Source organism: Coregonus clupeaformis, chromosome 30, assembly GCF_020615455.1.
Source record: "Coregonus clupeaformis isolate EN_2021a chromosome 30, ASM2061545v1, whole genome shotgun sequence".
In the NCBI taxonomy this organism is placed as follows: domain Eukaryota; kingdom Metazoa; phylum Chordata; class Actinopteri; order Salmoniformes; family Salmonidae; genus Coregonus; species Coregonus clupeaformis.
Genome location: NC_059221.1, coordinates 37,555,726 through 37,578,548, shown reverse-complemented (window position 1 = coordinate 37,578,548; position 22,823 = coordinate 37,555,726). Strand labels below are relative to the sequence as shown.

At 41.9% G+C, this 22,823-nt stretch overlaps 2 protein-coding genes across 3 annotated transcripts; both read left to right on the top strand.

Annotated features, from left to right (window-relative positions):
• The first annotated feature begins 5,681 nt into the window (after nucleotides 1-5,681).
• Nucleotides 5,682-7,474, top strand: LOC121546130 (aerolysin-like protein). The gene is made up of 2 exons (XM_041857168.2): nucleotides 5,682-6,226; nucleotides 6,954-7,474. Exons 1-2 carry the CDS (start codon nucleotides 5,744-5,746, stop codon nucleotides 7,401-7,403), a joined length of 933 nt encoding a protein of 310 aa, XP_041713102.2. The 5' UTR covers nucleotides 5,682-5,743; the 3' UTR covers nucleotides 7,404-7,474.
• A 10,456-nt stretch (nucleotides 7,475-17,930) lies between these two features.
• LOC121546812 (aerolysin-like protein) lies at nucleotides 17,931-22,563 on the top strand. 2 transcript variants are annotated; one of them, XM_041858061.2, is made up of 4 exons: nucleotides 17,931-18,089; nucleotides 19,649-19,679; nucleotides 20,581-21,092; nucleotides 21,466-22,563. In XM_041858061.2, the coding sequence occupies exons 3-4, from the start codon at nucleotides 20,610-20,612 to the stop codon at nucleotides 21,913-21,915; spliced, it is 933 nt and encodes a 310-aa protein (XP_041713995.2). In that variant the 5' UTR covers nucleotides 17,931-18,089; nucleotides 19,649-19,679; nucleotides 20,581-20,609; the 3' UTR covers nucleotides 21,916-22,563. The 2 variants fall into 2 exon arrangements, with proteins under 2 accessions (XP_041713995.2, XP_041713996.2); XM_041858062.2 differs by having other exon boundaries at nucleotides 17,931-18,093.
• Nucleotides 22,564-22,823: the final 260 nt, after the last annotated feature.

Sequence of the window (22,823 nt, the reverse complement as noted above, 5' to 3'; positions counted from 1 at the left end):
CTACTACAGTAAACACTATGTCCCCCACTGCAGTAAACACTACAGTAAACACCACAGTAAACACTACATGCCCCACTACAGTATACACTACAGTTAAAACTACAGTTAACAGCACAGTAAACCCCACAGTAAACACTACGTGCCCTACTACAGTAAACACTATGTGACCCACTACAGTAAACACCACAGTAAACACTACTTGCCCTACTACAGTAAACACTACATGCCCCACTTCAGTAAACACTACAGTAAACACCACAGTAAACACCACACTAAACACCACAGTAAACACCACAGTAAACACTACATGCCCCACTACAGTAAACACTACGCGCCCTACTACAGTAAACACTATGTGCCCCACTACAGTAAACACTACAGTAAACACTACGTGCCCCACTGCAGTAAACACTACAGTAAACACCACAGTAAACACTACAGTAAACACTACATGCCCCACTACAGTATACACTACAGTTAAAACTACAGTTAACAGCACAGTAAACCCCACAGTAAACACTACGTGCCCTACTACAGTAAACACTATGTGCCCCACTACAGTAAACACCACAGTAAACACTACGTGCCCTACTACAGTAAACACTACATGCCCCACCACAGTAAACACTACAGTAAACACTACATGCCCCACTACAGTATACACTACAGTTAAAACTACAGTTAACAGCACAGTAAACCCCACAGTAAACTCTACGTGCCCTACTACAGTAAACACTATGTGCCCCACTACAGTAAACACCACAGTAAACACTACGTGCCCTACTACAGTAAACACTACATGCCCCACTACAGTAAACAATACAGTAAACACTACAGTAAACACCACAGTAAACACCACAGTAAACACTACGTGCCCTACTACAGTAAACACCACAGTAAACACCACAGTAAACAGCACAGTAAACACTACAGTAAACACCACAGTAAACACTACATTAAACACTACGTGCCTCACTACAGTAAACACCACAGTAAACACCACAGTAAACACCACAGTAAACACTACAGTAAACACTATGTGCCCCTGAAAGTGTGTTTGCCTCCACCACAAACAAATGTTCAATATATATATATATTTTTTTACCATTACTATCGAATGTAACAAGGTACTGTTGTCCTGCAACAAGAAAAACATGTTCATCCACTTGTCTTAGTTGGAAGGTAAGTAACTCCCCCTTCCTCTTCATCTCTGTGACCTTTACTTGAATATCACCCACCATCTTTTCTGTTGCCAGGGATGAGTTCAGTTTGACAGAATGGTGTGCAACGTTTAATTCAAAGGAAACAGTACTGAACGACCAGTTGAAGAACAGTGTGATCACGGTGACCCAGAGAGCGATTGTGTATGTGTACGTTTGGAACAACCAAGACTCTTCCTATAGCTGGCCGCCTGGTCAAACTGAGCAGTAAGCATACTTTCTGAAGGCAGGAGGTCATTAAGAGGTCATTAAGAGGTCAGCAAAAAGGAAGAGCTCAGCAATCATCCATCAAACACATCAATCATCCATCAAACGCATCAATCATCCATCAAACGCATCAATCATCCATCAAACGCATCAATCATCCTATTTTGCCCCTGCAATCTACTGTATACTCTCTTAAGTCATTCTAGATTCTGTGTTATCTGAGAAAATGGAGTGTTACTTTCTCCCCGTGTTACTTTTGGCCTGGCTCTCCCCCACATTGATCCAACAGGTGGAGTAGGCTATAGTAATTTATGACAGTATGGAGTATGAGTGTGTATGAGTACTATGAGTATGGAATGTTTTACTCACTCCCAGCCCAATTTGACAGCATTTCTCTTCCCCGTGAAAATGTCCCTCCATCTCAACGTGATTAGGGCATGGGTCTCCTCTTAACATTAGCCTACACATTAGATTTTATGATGGATTTTCAGCTTGCATATCCATGTAATACACAGACGTGAACAGTATGAGTTACAGCCATAGGCCTAAGTGTTTGAAATAAATTGGAGCAAAATATGTAAATTATATTGATTTATGATTACACTATCACAGCTTATTCTGACTATTAGGCAAAGCCGTGATCCACTTTACATGTGATTATCAGCCATGATACAACAAGGGTCCTTCCTTCAGCATCTCTGGTCATCTTCTGAATTAACTTTCCTTCTGGACTGTTTCGGCAAACTTCGATAATTATCGGATATTGGCTGTAATTCATTGTGATGGAACATTTCTCTAAACGCTTCCGCAAAAGGATACATCCATGTAGCCTCGGTAAAAGGTGGTAGGAAAGGATGACTGAAGCTCCGTTCCTTAATGCCTTTTACAATTTGAATGGTCCTTTCCTCGCTGCTGCTTAGAATCTTCTGGGTCAACTAGCAAGGAAGGAAGGTTCCTTCAGTTCACGAGACTATTCAAACACAGCCAGAGTGTTCACAGGAAATAAGAGAAAGGAAGGTCTCCATGTCAGCCATTTTCTTAACTTGTCATAAAAGTTTTGAAAGATTGTAAATTAATTGCTTTAGTGTGATAGGATATGTGGAGTTAGGCTTTAATCTTATGGGATGTTTTGATGTACAAAACCACACTCTTAGAAAAAAGGACTCCAAAAGGGTTCTTCGTCTGTCCCCATAGGAGAAACCTTTATGGTTCCAAGTAGAACCCTTTTGGATTTCATATAGAACCCTCTGTGTAGACGTTTCTTCATGGAACTCAAACGGGTTCTACCTGGAACCAAAAGGGTTCTACCTGGAACGAAAAATGGTTCTTCAAAGGGTTATCCTATGGGGAAAGCTAAATAACCTTTTTTTCCCCTAAGAGTGGTGAAATGTGTTGTAGCATATTAGTGAGCATGTTTGTGAAGTGACTGGAAACACCAGATATGCTCTCTGGCTCAACAGCAAGAAGAGGAAATGGAGACAAAGAGTTGTTGAAACATGTCATGATCAGCACAATACAATGTCTTTATCAGGGTGTAACGGTCTGTTTCAATTTAATAGCAAACTACTTATGACATATCATTCTATGGGCGTGGGGGGAGTTTTGCTGCTTTATAAGAGAGTGCTGCTCCACTCCAGAGACACGCATTCCGCTGTTGCGTCTTTTGCGTTAAAGAAATTAACTGAGTCTTGACTCTTTTCTGGTAAACAAGTTTATTGCATATTGAAATCAGACCTATCAGTTTACTTCAATCAAGATCTTCTATAGTCATCCTTAACACTGAGGCCTGCACAGAATTGTATGTAAGTACAAGATGTTCCTAAATAACTAATCTTGCTATATGAGGAAATATTTGAGAGCTACATTTTTATTTTGACCAATTAATGAACAAAACATTTCAGGGAACAAATGCTTCCTATATTCTGAAACAGTTGCTTAAAATCAGTTATAGTCTAGCTGAACAAGCATGGTATGGGTTTGTTGTCACACACAATGAAATTGGGGAGGGGACTACGGATCTGTCTCTGTCAGTCCGTTCGTTCATACATTTGTTTGTACGTTAGTCACACACAATGTCTCAGACAGGATGATTTTGACAAAACTTGCTGAATGATTCATCTTGCCGTAGAGTTCCGGCATTTATAAAAATTACACTGATTGGCCTAAGGTGGGAGCTATGGTAATTAACTGCAATTGGTTAGTCACACGCGATATCTCAATTGGCCCAAGGCGGGGTGCTGCATCATTCGTGGGGGACGACATGTTTACTGTTGCCTTGTTTTCACATGGTTGACTTTGGCCTCCTATTGTTCGGTTTGAATGCAAAAGTATTATGTCAGTATGATGTTTAATGTGAGTAGACTGTTGAGTCTAGTGCTTTACATCAAGCTGTGTCTTCATCTTGATTACACATCTAGTGTTGGGTACTGAAATGTCAGGTTCCAAATTCTTGAACTGCAGCAAAGGTGAACTGAGACAGGAAGTTCTTCATGCCAGCCATTTTGTTCCGTTAAAGCTGCAGTACGTAAGTCTGTAGAAAGCTGACTTTGCTAGCAATCGTGCAAAAAAGTTAGCTGGAAAGTTGGCGATTGTCAACATAGGTGACTGGTGCTATCTTGGCAAAAAAAACATGCATCTGGCTCCAACTTCTGCTCGTTTGAGTTGAGTCCCTCGCGAGCTGAGAAGGAGGCGAGGGACTCAACTCTCTCACGTCATAATATATTAATGCATACCTGTGAATACTGCAGCCTGTCTTAAATAATATTGTTCTATATTATGATATATTAATACATACTTGTGAATACTGCAGTCTTTGTGATGAGTACTGAGGATACGAAGACGCAGGAATCAACAATGTAAAGGTTTACTAAACACTGAGCAAGAGAACAACAAAGAGGGAGGACACGACACTAACAATCACACACAACACAACACTGAACAGTCCAGGGCTATATAGGGGTGGTGATGAAACAGTCCAGGGCTAAATAGGGGTGGTGATGAGATGAACAGTCCAGGGCTAAATAGGGGTGGTGATGAGATGATGAGGTGCAGGTGCGCTGGAGGTGATCAGGGTGCGTTGGGTTTCCATTCCGGTGTTGCCGAGGTTGTGCGCTCAGACCGGTGGCTCAGTAGACCGGCGAATCAGAGCGCTGGAGGGGAGCAATGGGAGGAGACGTGACAGTCTTAAAGAATATTGTCCTATATGATAATATATTAATACATAACTGTGAATACTGCAGCTTGTCTTAAAGAATAATGTTCTATATTATAATTTATTAATGCATACCTGTGTATACTGCAGCCTGTCTTAAAGAATATTGTTATATATTAATTCAATTCAATCTTTATTCTTTCAGATATTTCAAAGCAACACCTTTGTTTGGAGAAGTGAGTTTCAGCACCATAAACACCTCATATTCTGACATGGTATCTATAACTTTCATACTCATCATTATAGGGCAGATTATCATATCTGACATGGTATCTATAACTTTCATACTCATCATTATAGGGCAGATTATCATATTCTGACATGGTATCTATAACTTTCATACTCATCATTATAGGGCAGATTATCATATTCTGACATGGTATCTATAACTTTCATACTCATCATTATTCATGATTATTCGTCATTGTAGCAACATCAGAATACATTTTAGAAGTGCATAGAGACGTGCTCACTTACACAACAATATATTTATAGACATCATTACAGATAAGTCACCATGTTGATCAGGAAGAAGCAGCAGGAGTTACAGTGGGGATGTGCTGGGAGTAGGAGAGGGACTCCATGGTGACTCTGAGGTTCCTAGCTGAGTGTTTGTGATAGATTCCAGATGAATAGAGATCAGAGGAGGGTGGAGGATGAGGAGGAGTTTAAGGAGCAATTTATGAATGTGTCATTTCTTAGTGACCTGAGGATTGTGGTGCGGTTTCGTCACCCTAGACCAGAGCTACCGTCCTGTAGGTTTTCGCTCCAATCCCAATCTAGTCCACCTAATTCTAATAATGAACTGGTTGATAAGCTGAATCATGTTAGTTACAACTGGGGTTGGTGTGAAAACCTACAGGAGTGTAGCTCTCCAGGAACAGGGTTGGAGAGCCCTACCCTTGACTGATGTGTTGCTCGACCTCTAGTTCTTACCATGATAAAATATATCCCTTGGTTATTGTTTTCTCCTTTAATCTTGTTCCTTGATTTCCTTTTGGTTCTTTGAATGTCTGAATCAGTTCTCCTTTGAGTTGGAGGCTGCATACATTTTTCTGTGCAAATTTCAATTTTTGGTTACGGGACTTACGCACACACACTCCACATGGCAACCAGACTGTACATTATCGGTGGTGGAGGAGGCGCACCATTTGAATTCCACGGCATGAACAACGGTGCCACCCTCAGGAAGATCGGTGTGGCGGTGAAAGGCTGGCAGGTCAAAGCTGTGCGTGCGGAGCTGACCGACGGGCGCGTGGCAACCTTTGGAAATGCGCACACTTTCAATGAGTTTGAGTTCGACCTCGGCGAGCACATCACCAAGCTGTCACTGTGGGGTAACGGCGCCGGCACACGTCTGGGTGCCATCAAGTTCACGACGAGTAAGAACCGGCAGTTCTTTGAAAAAATGACTAGCTGGCCCCTGAAGACTGAGTACACCATAGATGTGGGGTCCGGAATCTGCCTGGGGCTGGAGGGGAGGTCTGGCTCGGATATCGACTCCATGGGCTTCCTCTTCATCAACCCCATCAAGTCGTCCGTGCTGACCGACATGGAGTATCCCACCCTGTCCCTCCTCAAACCCCAGGTGAGCTCTGCTATAGACGTGTGTAGATGGTGTATTGTCGAGTTAATGTGGCTAATTATGCTGTAACAAAGGAGTGCGCTTATACCGAGCTTTGATCATAGGTTTTATTTATATCACAAGATTTCAGCATAAGTTTACAGATGTCTATAGCATCCGGAGAACAGTGTCCCAAAAGAATATGTCTGCTCTGATCTTCTTTGTTCAAACCCAGTACTTATAATCTTTCCCAAAATATGGGTGGTTCCCCATACTGACCAATCACCTGTCTCCAACAAACAGACTTCCTCTGTTCTATGGGGTGTCACTCTAAAACGTCTCCCTCTGAAACTGAATAAACATCCTCTCAGGTTCCACTTAAAAACATTAGCAAAGTCATAATTCTCCATACACTACAATGGCTAAGGAAAACTCTACCAATGCTCAAACTTTAAGGGGGCTGTCCACTTTAAAACATGTAATCCAATACGGGGGTCGACAATCTTTGGTGCCTCAGGCATCTCATTTCTAGGACAGTCATGTCTTTTGTTTAAAATAGCCTCAACACCCAAATGTTTTTTAAACCATATGCATTTTTTAAATCAGGCCTAGAGGGCACACACACACACATATTAGTTATTATTATTGGCCTTCTAAAAATCAATTGATCAGTTCCTCACTGATGATTAGTTCTTAAATTGTCTTTGTCTTGTTTGAACAATTTCTATCTTTGTGTGTGTGTTGATTTTAGGTGACCCCAGAATATGTGAAGTCCGTGACTCACCACAACGACACGTCCTTGGTTCAAGAAGAGTCCATTACATACAGCAAGACCCTGACTAAGACTTCCTCCTGGTCGGTCAGCAACAAGATAGAGTCCACCTTGAACGTGTCGGTCAAAGCGGGGATCCCGGATCTGGTCGAGGTGTCATCAGGGTTCAGCTTGACCGTGGGAGTGGAGCATTCCACCAGTCTGCAGAAGACAGAGACCATAACAGAAGCGGATACCATCCAACTGAAGGTCCCGCCATGGAAGACCTTGGATGTTGAAGTCACAGTGGGGAGAGCAAATATCGACCTCGACTACAGGGCGAAAGTGAAAGTCACCTGCATGAATGACAGCCAGCTGGTCTTCCCATCCAACGGCACCTACAATGGTGTGACTTACACTTCAGCGAAGGTATCCATAAAGGAGAGATGAGTCAAGTGTATGACATCATGAATAATAAGCACAGTGATAGAATGTGACACCATTGCTGATTCTTTGTGTGCCTTTTGTGTCCCATGACATGTTAACACATATTTTGTATGAATTATTGAACAACATTCATTACAAAAATGTTTATTATATGGTTAGTCCCCCATTTACCATAAGAAACAATGTTATGTAACTATAACTTCATTTCATGAATAATAAACCATTTGTCTTGTGTGTCAGTAAGCTTTCGCCATGTCCCCAGTTAAAGTTTATTGAACTTCCATTGGATATACTTTCATAAAATGCACAAATCTTCAAATATTTTAATTATCATTACATTGAGTTGTTCATCATGATTAATGTATTATTTTATATATGAATCATCCAATGTGTTTGTTAGCACACAAACACATTAATACACATTCATGCTACACACATCACAACTGCTGCTAGCGTACTCTTATTGAGATAACTAAATATTGGACAATTTAAACAATCCCCACTTCCCCAAAAAACGTGTAAATATTGGACTATAAATTGTGGAGTCTATCAGCAACATCTCAGCTGCATATCAGTTACAATTTAACAGCATATTTGTTGTAATTCTAGTAACTATCTGTAGATATGCTTTGGGACTATCCAAATAAAGGGAAACACAAGTTGAGCTTAGTTGACATCTACAGACTATCTACTTCACATTCAACTATGTATCAACTGATGAGCATGTTCAGTGCATTTACAGTACTAACACTAGTAACCCTCTGTAGATCTGCATTGGGACTATCTAAATGAAGTGAAAGACTGGTTAAATTAATATGCAATAATCACTCAACACATCCAAATGTGCAACTGTTGGGATGACTGAAATTACCTTTTGACAGTGGAGCACCTGGGGGAATATACTGAACCAAAATACAAACGCAACATGTAAAGTGTTGGTCCCATGTTTCATGAGCTGAAATAAAATATCCCAGAAATGTTCCATATGCACAAAAAGCTTATTTCTCTAAAATGTTGTGCACAAATTTGTTTACATCGCTGTTAATGAGCATTTCTCCTTTTCCAAGATAATCCATCCACCTGACAGGTGTGGCATATCAAGAAGCTGATTAAACAGCATGATCATTACACAGGTGCACCTTGTGCTGGGGACAATAAAAGGCCACTAAAATGTGCAGTTTTGACACACAACAAAACACCACAGATGTCTCAAGTTTTGAAGGAGAGTGCAATTGGCATGCTGACTGCAGGAATGTCCACCAGAGCAATTGCCAGAGAATTGAATGTTCATTTCTTTACTATAAGCCGCCTCCAACGTGGTTTTAGAGAATTTGGCAGTACCTCCAACCGGCCTCACAACCGCAGACCGCATGTATGGCTTCGTATGGGTGAGTGGTTTGCTGATGTTAACATTGTAAACAGAGTGCCCCATGGTGGTGGGGTTATGGTATGGGCAGGCATAAGCTACAGACAACGAACACAATTGCATTTTATCAATGGCAATTTGAATGCACAGAGATACCGTGATGAGATGCTGAGGCCCATCGTCGTGCCATTCATCCGCCGCCATCAACTCATGTTTCAGCCTGATAATGCACGGCCCCATGTCGCAAGGATCTGTACAAAATTCCTGGAAGCTGAAAATGTCCCAGTTTATCCATGGCCTGCATACTCACCAGACATGTCACCATTGAGCCTGTTTGAGATGCTTTGGATCAACGTGTACAACAGCGTGTTCCAGTTCCCGCCAATATCATCTCCCGAGTGGTGTAGTGGTCTAAGGCACTGCATCGCAGTTGCTAGCTGTGCCACTAGAGATCCTGGTTCGAATCCAGGCTTTGGCGTAGCCGGCCGTGACCGGGAGACCCATGGGGCAGCGCACAATTGGTCCAGGGTAGGGGAGGGAATGGCCGGCAGGGATGCAGCTCAGTTGGTAGAGCATGGCGTTTGCAACGCCAGGATTGTGGGTTCGATTCCCACGGGGGGCCAGTATGAAAAAAATTATAATGTATGCACTCTCTAACTGTAAGTCGCTCTGGATAAGAGCGTCTGCTAAATGACCAAAAATGTAATATCCAACAACCTTGCACAGCCATTGAAGAGGAGTGGGACAACATTCCACAGGCCACAATCAACAGCCTGATCAACTCTATACGAAGGAAATGTGTTGTGCTGCATGAAGCAAATGGTGGTCACACCAGATACTGACTGGTTATCTGATCCATGACCCTACCTTTTTTTAAGGTATATGTGACCAACAGATGCATATCTGTATTCCCAGTCATGTGAAATCCATAAATTAGGGTCTAATGAATTTATTTCAAATGCCTTTGCTGTTGCTGATGAAGAAACGAATCAGAGGCATAATGTTAAAATCTTTTCATTAACAAAAATCACAACTTTGTCTGTCAAGATTTTTGGCCTAATGGCTACAGGCTGCCAGTGCAAATCGGGGTGAGAGAGAGTGAGTGAGTGACTGAGTGAGTGACTAAGTGAGTGAATGAGTGAGAGAGAGAGAGGGGGACCAGTATGAAAATGTATGCACTCACTAACTGTAAGTCGCTCTCTCGGATAAGAGCGTCTGCTAAATTAGTAAAATGTATGAGAGAGAGAGAGAGAGAGAGAGAGAGAGAGAGAGAGAGAGAGAGAGAGAGAGAGAGAGAGAGAGAGAGAGAGAGAGAGAGAGAGAGAGAGAGAGAGAGAGAGAGAGAGAGTGAGTGAGTGAGTGAGTGAGTGAGTGGGTGAGTGAGTGAGTGAGTGAGTGAGAGAGAGAGAGAGAGACAGAGAGAGAGAGAGAGACAGAGAGAGAGAGAGAGAGAGAGAGAGAGAGAGAGGAGAGAGTGAGAGAGAGAGAGAGAGAGAGAGAGAGAGAGTGAGTGAGTGAGTGAGCGAGAGAGGGAGAGAGTGAGAGAGAGAGAGAGAGAGAGAGAGAGAGAGAGAGAGAGAGATTGCAGCACCAATGTACTGTAGTTTAATTCAACCAACACAAAGTTGTTGTATCCATTGTAAGCGTGACCCTGATAGGTGTGTGTGCCTCCACCACGTGCATGTTATACCCAAACTTCTATAGTATCACAGTACCATAATTGGCACATGCTGTAATGGGACATTTTAATTGTATGTGTCCACATAATTGAGCATGTGACTAACCTTGTGAAACTGTCCTATAATGATGTCCTGTTCTTGGGAGTATCATTCTGTGTTGCAAACCAGCTTGCAAATGCGTCCTTGAATAAATAAAGTCCCGACCCAAGAACAGGAAACTATAAAGATATGTGCTCATCACCCAATGCTTCGGAATTCAGACTGTCTACACTGCGCTGTGTGACTCTGTTTCCTCTGAGCTCAGAAATAAAGAATCTTAGTTTGACTTGGACTCCAGCAAATGCTTATTAGATAATATCCACCACAATGCACACAAACACACACAAGGACGCACGTTTTAGACAGAACACAGGGTGTAGTCACTGAAACCTGCTCCAACCTTGCTGAACCTGATAAAGGGTTACGAAAATCTCATGTTGAACATTTTGTCAAATTGTGGTATCACAATACTAGCAAAGTTTCAGTATACAGTAAACACTACAGTAAACACTATGTGCCCCACTACAGTAAACACTACGTGCCCCACTACAGTAAACACTACGTGCCCCACTACAGTAAACACTACGTGCCCTACTACAGTAAACACTACAGTAAACACTACGTGCCCCACTACAGTAAACACTACGTGCCCTACTACAGTAAACACTACAGTAAACACTACAGTAAACACTACAGTAAACACCACAGTAAACACTACGTGCCCCACTACAGTAAACACTACAGTAAACACCACAGGTAACACCACAGTAAACACTACGTGCCCTACTATATTAAACACTATGTGCCCCACTACAGTAAACACTACAGTAAACACTACGTGCCCCACTACAGTAAACACTACAGTAAACACTACGTGCCCCACTACAGTAAACACTACGTGCCCTACTACAGTAAACACTACAGTAAACACTACGTGCCCCACTACAGTAAACACTACAGTAAACACTACGTGCCCCACTACAGTAAACACTACAGTAAACACTACGTGCCCCACTACAGTAAACACTACAGTAAACACCATAGTAAACACTACATGCCCCACTACAGTAAACACTACGTGCCCTACTACAGTAAACACTATGTGCCCCACTACAGTAAACACTACAGTAAACACTACGTGCCCCACTACAGTAAACACTATGTGCCCCACTACAGTAAACACTACAGTAAACACTACAATAAATACTACGTGCCACACTGCAGTAAACACTACAGTAAACACTACAGTAAACACTACAGTAAACACTATGTGCCCCACTACATTAAACACTACGTGCCTCACTACAGTAAACACTACAGTAAACACTATGTGCCCCACGACAGTAAACACCACAGTAAACACTACAGTAAACACTACAGTAAATACTACGTGCCCCACTACAGTAAACACTACGTGCCCTACTACAGTAAACACTACGTGCCCTACTACAGTAAACACTATGTGCCCCACTACTGTAAACACCACAGTAAACACTACATGCCCCACTACAGTAAACACTACAGTAAACACTGTGTGCCCCACTACTGTAAACACTACAGTAAACACTACAGTAAACACCACGTGCCCCACTACAGTAAACAATACAGTAAACACTACGTGCCCCACTACAGTAAACACTACGTGCCCTACTACAGTAAACACTACAGTAAACACCATAGTAAACACTACATGCCCCACTACAGTAATCACTACGTGTCCTACTACAGTAAACACTATGTGCCCCACTACAGTAAACACTACAGTAAACACTACGTGCCCCACTACAGTAAACACTATGTGCCCCACTACAGTAAACACTACAGTAAATACTACGTGCCCCACTGCAGTAAACACTACAGTAAACACTACGTGCCCCACTACAGTAAACTCTACAGTAAACACTATGTGCCCCACTACAGTAAACACCAGAGTAAACACTACAGTAAACACTACAGTAAATACTACGTGCCCCACTACAGTAAACACTACGTGCCCTACTACAGTAAACACTACGTGCCCTACTACAGTAAACACTATGTGCCCCACTACTGTAAACACCACAGTAAACACTACATGCCCCACTACAGTAAACACTACAGTAAACACTGTGTGCCCCACTACTGTAAACACTACAGTAAACACTACATGCCCCACTACAGTAAACACCACAGTAAACACTACAGTGAACACTACAGTAAACACTACGTTCCCCACTACAGTAAACACTACGTGCCCTACTACAGTAAACACTATGTGCCCCACTACAGTAAATACTACAGTAAACACTACGTGCCCCACTACAGTAAACACTATGTGCCCCACTACAGTAAACACTACAGTAAACACTACAGTAAATACTACGTGCCCTACTGCAGTAAACACTACAGTAAACACTACGTGCCCCACTACAGTAAACTCTACAGTAAACACTATGTGCCCCACTACAGTAAACACTATGTGCCCCACTACAGTAAACACTACAGTAAACACTACTTGCCCCACTACAGTAAACACTATGTGCCCCACTACAGTAAACACTACAGTAAACACTACAGTAAATACTACGTGCCCCACTGCAGTAAACACTACAGTAAACACTAAGTGCCCCACTACAGTAAACTCTACAGTAAACACTATGTGCCCCCTACAGTAAACACCACAGTAAACACTACAGTAAACACTACAGTAAATACTACGTGCTCCACTACAGTAAACACTACGTGCCCTACTACAGTAAACACTACGTGTCCTACTACAGTAAACACTACATGCCCCACTACAGTAAACACTACAGTAAACACCACGTGCCCCACTACAGTAAACACTACAGTAAACACTACGTGCCCCACTACAGTAAACACTACGTGCCCTACTACAGTAAACACTACAGTAAACACCATAGTAAACACTACATGCCCCACTACAGTAAACACTACGTGCCCTACTACAGTAAACACTATGTGCCCCACTACAGTAAACACTACAGTAAACACTACTTGCCCCACTACAGTAAACACTATGTGCCCCACTACAGTAAACACTACAGTAAACACTACAGTAAATACTACGTGCCCCACTGCAGTAAACACTACAGTAAACACTACGTGCCCCACTACAGTAAACTCTACAGTAAACACTATGTGCCCCACTACAGTAAACACCACAGTAAACACTACAGTAAACACTACAGTAAATACTACGTGCCCCACTACAGTAAACACTACGTGCCCTACTACAGTAAACACTACGTGCCCTACTACAGTAAACACTACATGCCCCACTACAGTAAACACTACAGTAAACACTACATGCCCCACTACAGTAAACACCACAGTAAACACTACAGTAAACACTACAGTAAATACTACGTGCCCCACTACAGTAAACACTACATGCCCTACTACAGTAAACACTATGTGCCCCACTACTGTAAACACCACAGTAAATACTACGTGCCCCACTGCAGTAAACACTACAGGAAACACCACAGTAAACACTACATGCCCCACTACAGTAAACACTACGCGCCCTACTACAGTAAACACTATGTGCCCCACTACAGTAAACACTACAGTAAATACTATAGTAAATACTACGTGCCCCACTGCAGTAAACACTACAGTAAACACTACATGCCCCACTACAGTATACACTACAGTTAAAACTACAGTTAACAGCACAGTAAACCCCACAGTAAACACTACGTGCCCTACTACAGTAAACACTATGTGCCCCACTACAGTAAACACCACAGTAAACACTACGTGCCCTACTACAGTAAACACTATGTGCCCCACTCCAGTAAACACTACAGTAAACACCACAGTAAACACTACAGTAAACACTACAGTAAATACTACGTGCCCCACTACAGTAAACACTACGTGCCCTACTACAGTAAACACTACGTGCCCTACTACAGTAAACACTATGTGCCCCACTACTGTAAACACCACAGTAAACACTACATGCCCCACTACAGTAAACACTACAGTAAACACTATGTACCCCACTACTGTAAACACTACAGTAAACACTACATGCCCCACTACAGTAAACACCACAGTTAACACTACAGTGAACACTACAGTAAATATTACGTGCCCCACTACAGTAAACACTACGTGCCCTACTACAGTAAACACTACGTGTCCTACTACAGTAAACACTACGTGCCCTACTACAGTAAACACTATGTGCCCCACTACAGTAAACACTACAGTAAACACTACGTGCCCCACTACAGTAAACACTATGTGCCCCACTACAGTAAACACTACAGTAAACACTACAGTAAATACTACGTGCCCCACTGCAGTAAACACTACAGTAAACACTACGTGCCCCACTACAGTAAACTCTACAGTAAACACTATGTGCCCCACTACAGTAAACACTATGTGCCCCACTACAGTAAACACTACAGTAAACACTAATTGCCCCACTACAGTAAACACTATGTGCCCCACTACAGTAAACACTACAGTAAACACACAGTAAATACTACGTGCCCCACTGCAGTAAACACTACAGTAAACACTACGTGCCCCACTACAGTAAACTCTACAGTAAACACTATGTGCCCCACTACAGTAAACACCACAGTAAACACTACAGTAAACACTACAGTAAATACTACGTGCCCCACTACAGTAAACACTACGTGCCCTACTACAGTAAACACTACGTGTCCTACTACAGTAAACACTACATGCCCCACTACAGTAAACACTACAGTAAACACTATGTGCCCCACTACTGTAAACACTACAGTAAACACTACATGCCCCACTACAGTAAACACCACAGTAAACACTACAGTAAACACTACAGTAAATACTACGTGCCCCACTACAGTAAACACTACGTGCCCTACTACAGTAAACACTATGTGCCCCACTACTGTAAACACCACAGTAAATACTACGTGCCCCACTGCAGTAAACACTACAGGAAACACCACAGTAAACACTACATGCCCCACTACAGTAAACACTACGCGCCCTACTACAGTAAACACTATGTGCCCCACTACAGTAAACACTACAGTAAACACTATAGTAAATACTACGTGCCCCACTGCAGTAAACACTACAGTAAACACTACATGCCCCACTACAGTATACACTACAGTTAAAACTACAGTTAACAGCACAGTAAACCCCACAGTAAACACTACGTGCCCTACTACAGTAAACACTATGTGCCCCACTACAGTAAACACCACAGTAAACACTACGTGCCCTACTACAGTAAACACTATGTGCCCCACTCCAGTAAACACTACAGTAAACACTACATGCCCCACTACAGTAAACACCACAGTAAACACTACGTGCCCTACTACAGTAAACACTACAGTAAACACTACTTGCCCTACTACAGTAAACACCACAGTAAACACAACAGTAAACACCACAGTAAACACTACATTAAACACTACAGTAAACAATACAGTAAACACTACAGTAAACACCACAGTAAACTCCACAGTAAACACCACAGTAAACACTACAGTAAACACTACAGTAAACACCACAGTAAACACTACATTAAACACCACAGTAAACACTACGTGCCCCTGAAAATGTGTTTGCCTCCTCCACACACAAATGGTCAATATATATATATATATATATATATATATATATATATGTTTTTTTTACCATTACTATTGAATGTAACAAGATACTGTTGTCCTGCAACAAGAAAAACATGTTCATCCACTTGTCTTAGTTGGAAGGTAAGTAACTCCCCCTTCCTCTTCATCTCTGTGACCTTTACTTGAATATCACCCACCATATTTTAAGGTCATTAAGAGGTCAGCAAAAAGGAAGAGCTCAGCAATCATCCATCAAACACATCAATCATCCATCAAACGCATCAAATCATCCATCAAATGCATCAATCATCCATCAAATGCATCAATCATCCTATTTTGCCCCTGCAATCTACTGTATACTCTCTTAAGTCATTCTAGATTCTGTGTTATCTGAGAAAATGGAGTGTTACTTTCGCCTCGTGTTACTTTTGGCCCGGCTCTCCCCCACATTGATCCAACAGGTGGAGTAGGCTATAGTAATTTATGACAGTATGGAGTATGAGTGTGTATGAGTATTTATTAGTATTGTGTATGGAACGTTTTACTCACTCCCAGCCCAATTTGACAGCATTTCTCTTCCCCGTGAAATGTCCCTCCATCTCAACGTGATTAGGGCGTGGGTCTCCTCTTAACATTAGCCTACACATTAGATTTTATGATGGATTTTTAGCTTGCATATCCATGTAATACACAGACGTGAACAGTATGAGTTACAGCCATAGGCCTAAGTGTTTGAAATAAATTGGAGCAAAATATGTAAATTATATTGATTTATGATTACACTATCACAGCTTATTCTGACTATTAGGCAAAGCCGTGATCCACTTTACATGCATGTGATTATCAGCCATGATACAACAAGGTTCCTTCCTTCAGCATCTCTGGTCATCTTCTGAATTAACTTTCCTTCTGGACTGTTTCGGCAAACTTCGATAATTATCGGATATTGGCTGTAATTCATTGTGATGGAACATTTCCCTAAACGCTTCCGCAAAAGGTTACATCCATGTAGCCTCGGTAAAAGGTGGAAGGAAAGGATGACTGAAGCTCCGTTCCTTAATGCCTTTCACAATTTGAATGGTCCTTTTCTCGCTGCTGCTCAGAATCTTCCGGGTCAACTAGCAAGGAAGGAAGGTTCCTTCAGTTCATGAAACTATTCAAACACAGCCAGAGTGTTCACAGGAAATAAGAGAAAGGAAGGTCTCCATGTCAGCCATTTTCTTAACTTGTCATAAAAGTTTTGAAAGATTGTAAATTAATTGCTTTAGTGTGATAGGATATGTGGAGTTAGGCTTTAATCTTATGGGATGTTTTGATGTACAAAACCACACTCTTAGAAAAAAGGATTCCAAAAGTGTTCTTCGTCTGTCCCCATAGGAGAAACCTTTATGGTTCCAAGTAGAACCCTTTTGGATTTCATATAGAACCCTCTGTGTAGACGTTTCTTCATGGAACTCAAACGGGTTCTACCTGGAACCAAAAGGGTTCTACCTGGAACGAAAAATGGTTCTTCAAAGGGTTATCCTATGGGGAAAGCCAAATAACCATTTTAGGTTCTAGATAGCACCTTTTTGTCCCTAAGAGTGGTGAAAGGTGTTGTTGCATATTAGTGAGCATGTTTGTGAAGTGACTGGAAACGCCAGATATGCTCTCTGGCTCAACAGCAAGAAGAGGAAGTGGAGACTAAGAGGGGTTGAAACATGTCATGATCAGCCCAATACAATGTCTTTATCAGGGTGTAACGGTCTGTTTCAATTTAATAGCAAACTACTTATGACATATCATTGTATGGGCGTGGGGGGAGTTTTGCTGCTTTATAAGAGAGTGCTGCTCCACTCCAGAGACACGCATTCCGCTGTTGCGTCTTTGGTGTTAAACAAATGAACTGAGTCTTGACTCTTTTCTGGTAAACAAGTTTATTGCATATCGAAATCAGACCTATCAGTTTACTTCAATCAAGATCTTCTATAGTCATCCTTAACACTGAGGCCTGCACAGAATTGTATGTAAGTACAAGATGTTCCTAAATAACTAATCTTGCTATATGAGGAAATATTTGAGAGCTACATTTTTATTTTGACCAATTAATGAACAAAACATTTCAGGGAACAAATGCTTCCTATATTCTGAAACAGTTGCTTAAAATCAGTTATAGTCTAGCTGAACAAGCATGGTATGGGTTTTTTGTCCCACACAATGAAATTGGGGAGGGGACTACAGATCTGTCTCTGTCAGTCCATTCGTTCATACATTTGTTTGTATGTTAGTCACACACAATGTCTCAGACAGGATGATTTTGACAAAACTTGCTGAATGATTCATCTTGCCGTAGAGTTCCGGCATTTATAAAAATTACACTGATTGGCCTAAGGTGGGAGCTATGGTAATTAACTGCAATTGGTTAGTCACACGCGACATCTCAATTGGCCCAAGGCGGGGTGCTGCATCATTCATGGGGGACGACATGTTTACTGTTGCCTTGTTTTCACATGGTTGACTTTGGCCTCCTATTGTTCGGTTTGAATGCAAAAGTATTATGTCAGTATGATGTTTAATGTGAGTAGACTGTTGAGTCTAGTGCTTTACATCAAGCTGTGTCTTCATCTTGATTACACTGATTGACACATCTAGTGTTGGGTACTGAAATGTCAGGTTCCAAATTCTTGAACTGCAGCAAAGGTGAACTGAGACAGGAAGTTCTTCATGCCAGCCATTTTGTTCCGTTAAAGCTGCAGTAGGTAAGTCTGTAGAAAGCAGACTTTGCTAGCAATCGTGCAAAAAAGTTAGCTGGAAAGTTGGCGATTGTCAACATAGGTGACTGGTGCTATTTTGGCAAAAAAAAACATGTATCTGGCTCCAACTTCTGCTCCAGCTGAGCAGGAGGCGAGGGACTCAACTCGCTCACGTCATAATATATTAATGCATACCTGTGAATACTGCAGCCTGTCTTAAATAATATTGTTCTATATTATGATATATTAATACATACTTGTGAATACTGCAGTCTCTGTCTTTGTGACGAGTACTGAGGATACGAAGACGCAGGAATCAACAATGTAAATGTTTACTAAACACTGAGCAAGAGAACAACAAAGAGGGAGGACACGACACTAACAATCACACACAACACAACACTGAACAGTCCAGGGCTATATAGGGGTGGTGATGAGATGAACAGTCCAGGGCTAAATAGGGGTGGTGATGAGATGAACAGTCCAGGGCTAAATAGGGGTGGTGATGAGATGATGAGGTGCAGGTGCGCTGGAGGTGATCAGGGTGCGTTGGGTTTCCATTCCGGTGTTGCCGAGGTTGTGCGCTCAGACCGGTGGCTCAGTAGACCGGCGAATCAGAGCGCTGGAGGGGAGCAATGGGAGGAGACGTGACAGTCTTAAAGAATATTGTCCTATATTATAATATATTAATACATAACTGTGAAAACTGCAGCTTGTCTTAAAGAATAATGTTCTATATTATAATTTATGAATGCATACCTGTGTATACTGCAGCCTGTCTTAAAGAATATTGTTATATATTAATTCAATTCAATCTTTATTCTTTCAGATATTTCAAAGCAACACCTTTGTTTGGAGAAGTGAGTTTCAGCACCATAAACACCTCATATTCTGACATGGTATCTATAACTTTCATACTCATCATTATAGGGCAGATTATCATATTCTGACATGGTATCTATAACTTTCATACTCATCATTATAGGGCAGATTATCATATTCTGACATGGTATCTATAACTTTCATACTCATCATTATAGGGCAGATTATCATATTCTGACATGGTATCTATAACTTTCATACTCATCATTATTCATGATTATTCGTCATTGTAGCAACATCAGAATACATTTTAGAAGTGCATAGAGACGTGCTCACTTACACAACAATATGTTTATAGACATCATTACACATAGGTCACCATGTTGATCAGGAAGAAGCAGCAGGAGTTACAGTGGGGATGTGCTGGGAGTAGGAGAGGGACTCCATGGTGACTCTGAGGTTCCTAGCTGAGTGTGTGTGATAGATTCCAGATGAATAGAGATCAGAGGAGGGTGGAGGATGAGGAGGAGTTTAAGGAGCAATTTATGAATGTGTCATTTCTTAGTGACCTGAGGATTGTGGTGCGATTTCGTCACCCTAGACCAAAGCTACCGTCCTGTAGGTTTTCGCTCCAATCCCAATCTAGTCCACCTAATTCTAATAATGAACTGCTTAATAAGCTGAATCAGGTTATTTACAACTGGGGTGGGTGTGAAAACCTACAGGATGGTAGCTCTCCAGGAACAGGGTTGGAGAGCCCTACCCTTGACTGATGTGTTGCTCGACCTCTAGTTCTTACCATGATAAAATATATCCCTTGGTTATTGTTTTCTCCTTTAATCTTGTTCCTTGATTTCCTTTTGGTTCTTTGAATGTCTGAATCAGTTCTCCTTTGAGTTGGAGGCTGCATACATTTATCTGTGCAAATTTCTATTTTTGGTTACGGGACGCACGCACACACACTCCACATGGCAACCAGACTGTACATTATCGGTGGTGGAGGAGGCGCACCATTTGAATTCCATGGCAGGAACAACGGTGCCACCCTCAAGAAGATCGGTGTGGCGGTGAAAGGCTGGCACGTCAAAGCTGTGCGTGCGGAGCTGACCGACGGGCGCGTGGCAACCTTTGGAAATGCGCACACTTTCAATGAGTTTGAGTTCGACCTCGGCGAGCACATCACCAAGCTGTCACTGTGGGGTAACGGCGCCGGCACACGTCTGGGTGCCATCAAGTTCACGACGAGTAAGAACCGGCAGTTCTTTGAAAAAATGACTAGCTGGCCCCTGAAGACTGAGTACACCATAGATGTGGGGTCCGGAATCTGCCTGGGGCTGGAGGGGAGTTCTGGCTCGGATATCGACTGCATAGGCTTCCTCTTCATCAACCCCATCAAGTCGTCCGTGCTGACCGACATGGAGTATCCCACCCTGTCCCTCCTCAAACCCCAGGTGAGCTCTGCTATAGACGTGTGTAGATGGCTAAGGAAAACTCTACCAATGCTCAAACTTTAAGGGGGCTGTCCACTTTAAAAAATTTAATCCAATACGGGGGTCGACATTCTTTGGTGCATCAGGCATCTCAGTTCTAGGACAGTCATGTCTTTTGTTTAAAATAGCCTCAACACCCAAATGTTTTTTATAACATATGCATTTTTAAAATCAGGCCAAGACGGCACACACACATGTTAGTTATTATTATTGGCCTTCTAAAAATCAATTGATCAGTTCCTCACTGATGATTAGTTCTTAAATTGTCTTTGTCTTGTTTGAACAATTTCTATCTTTGTGTGTGTGTGTGTGTGTGTGTGTGTGTTGATTTTAGGTGACCCCAGAATATGTGAGGTCCGTGTCTCACCAAAACGACACGTCCTTGGTTCAAGAAGAGTCCATTGCATACAGCAAGACCGTGACTAAGACTTCCTCCTGGTCGGTCAGCAACAAGATAGAGTCCACCTTGAACGTGTCGGTCAAAGCGGGGATCCCGGATCTGGTCGAGGTGTCATCAGGGTTCAGCTTGACCGTGGGAGTGGAGCATTCCACCAGTCTGGTGAAGACAGAGACCATAACAGAAGCGGATACCATCCAACTGAAGGTCCCGCCATGGAAGACCTTGGATGTTGAAGTCACAGTGGGGAGAGCAAATATCGACCTCGACTACAGGGCCACAGTGAAAGTCACCTGCATGAATGGCAGCCAGCTGGTCTTCCCATCCAACGGCACCTACAATGGTGTGACTTACACTTCAGCGAAGGTATCCATAAAGGAGAGATGAGTCAAGTGTATGACATCATGAATAATAAGCACAGTGATAGAATTTGACACCATTGCTGATTCTTTGTGTGCTCTTTCTGTTATTATGATCATCTTTGAGTGATTCTGATTGAACCCAGTTGACTCAGCTCTTTCTGTTATTATAATCATCTTTGAGTGATTCTGATTGAACCCAGTTGACTCAGCTCTTTCTGTTATTATGATAATCTTTGAGTGATTCTGATTGAACCCAGTTGACTCAGCTCTTTCTGTTATTATGATCATCTTTGAGTGATTCTGATTGAACCCAGTTGACTCAGCTCTTTCTGTTATTATGATCATCTTTGAGTGATTCTGATTGAACCCAGTTGACTCAGCTCTTTCTGTTATTATGATCATCTTTGAGTGATTCTGATTGAACCCAGTTGACTCAGCGCTTTCTTTCTTTCTCAGCAGAGGGTATAACAACGGGTGGGTCATTCCTACAATCCGGTGCCTTTTGTGTCCCATGACATGTTAACACATATTTTGTATGAATTATTGAACCAAATTCATTACAAAAATGTTTATTATATGGTTAGTCCCCCATTTACCATAAGAAACAATGTTATGTAACTATAACTTCATTTCATGAATAATAAACCATTTGTCTTGTGTGTCAGTAAGCTTTCGCCATGTCCCCAGTTAAGTTTATTGAACTTCCATTGGATATACTTTCATAAAATGCACAAATCTTCAAATATTTTAATTATCATTACATTGAGTTGTTCTCTTTCTAACAAATTGTTTATCATGATTAATTTATTATTTAATATATGAATCAACCAATGTTGTCACACTCTGGCTCCAGGACTTGTGTATTTGAGCCAGGGTGTATGTTGTTTTGTTGGGTTTTGGGTGATTGTTTATGTTTGCATGTCTGTCACGTTT

What these genes read in the sequence shown, in the direction of transcription:
- LOC121546130 (XM_041857168.2), top strand. Translation starts at nt 5,744, where the DNA reads ATGGCAACCAGACTGTACATTATCGGTGGTGGAGGAGGCGCACCATTT. An exon ending in TGTCCCTCCTCAAACCCCAG is followed by an intron (nt 6,227 to 6,953) that starts GTGAGCTCTGCT and finishes TGTTGATTTTAG; the next exon opens with GTGACCCCAGAATATGTGAA.
- LOC121546812 (XM_041858061.2), top strand. Translation starts at nt 20,610, where the DNA reads ATGGCAACCAGACTGTACATTATCGGTGGTGGAGGAGGCGCACCATTT. An exon ending in TGTCCCTCCTCAAACCCCAG is followed by an intron (nt 21,093 to 21,465) that starts GTGAGCTCTGCT and finishes TGTTGATTTTAG; the next exon opens with GTGACCCCAGAATATGTGAG.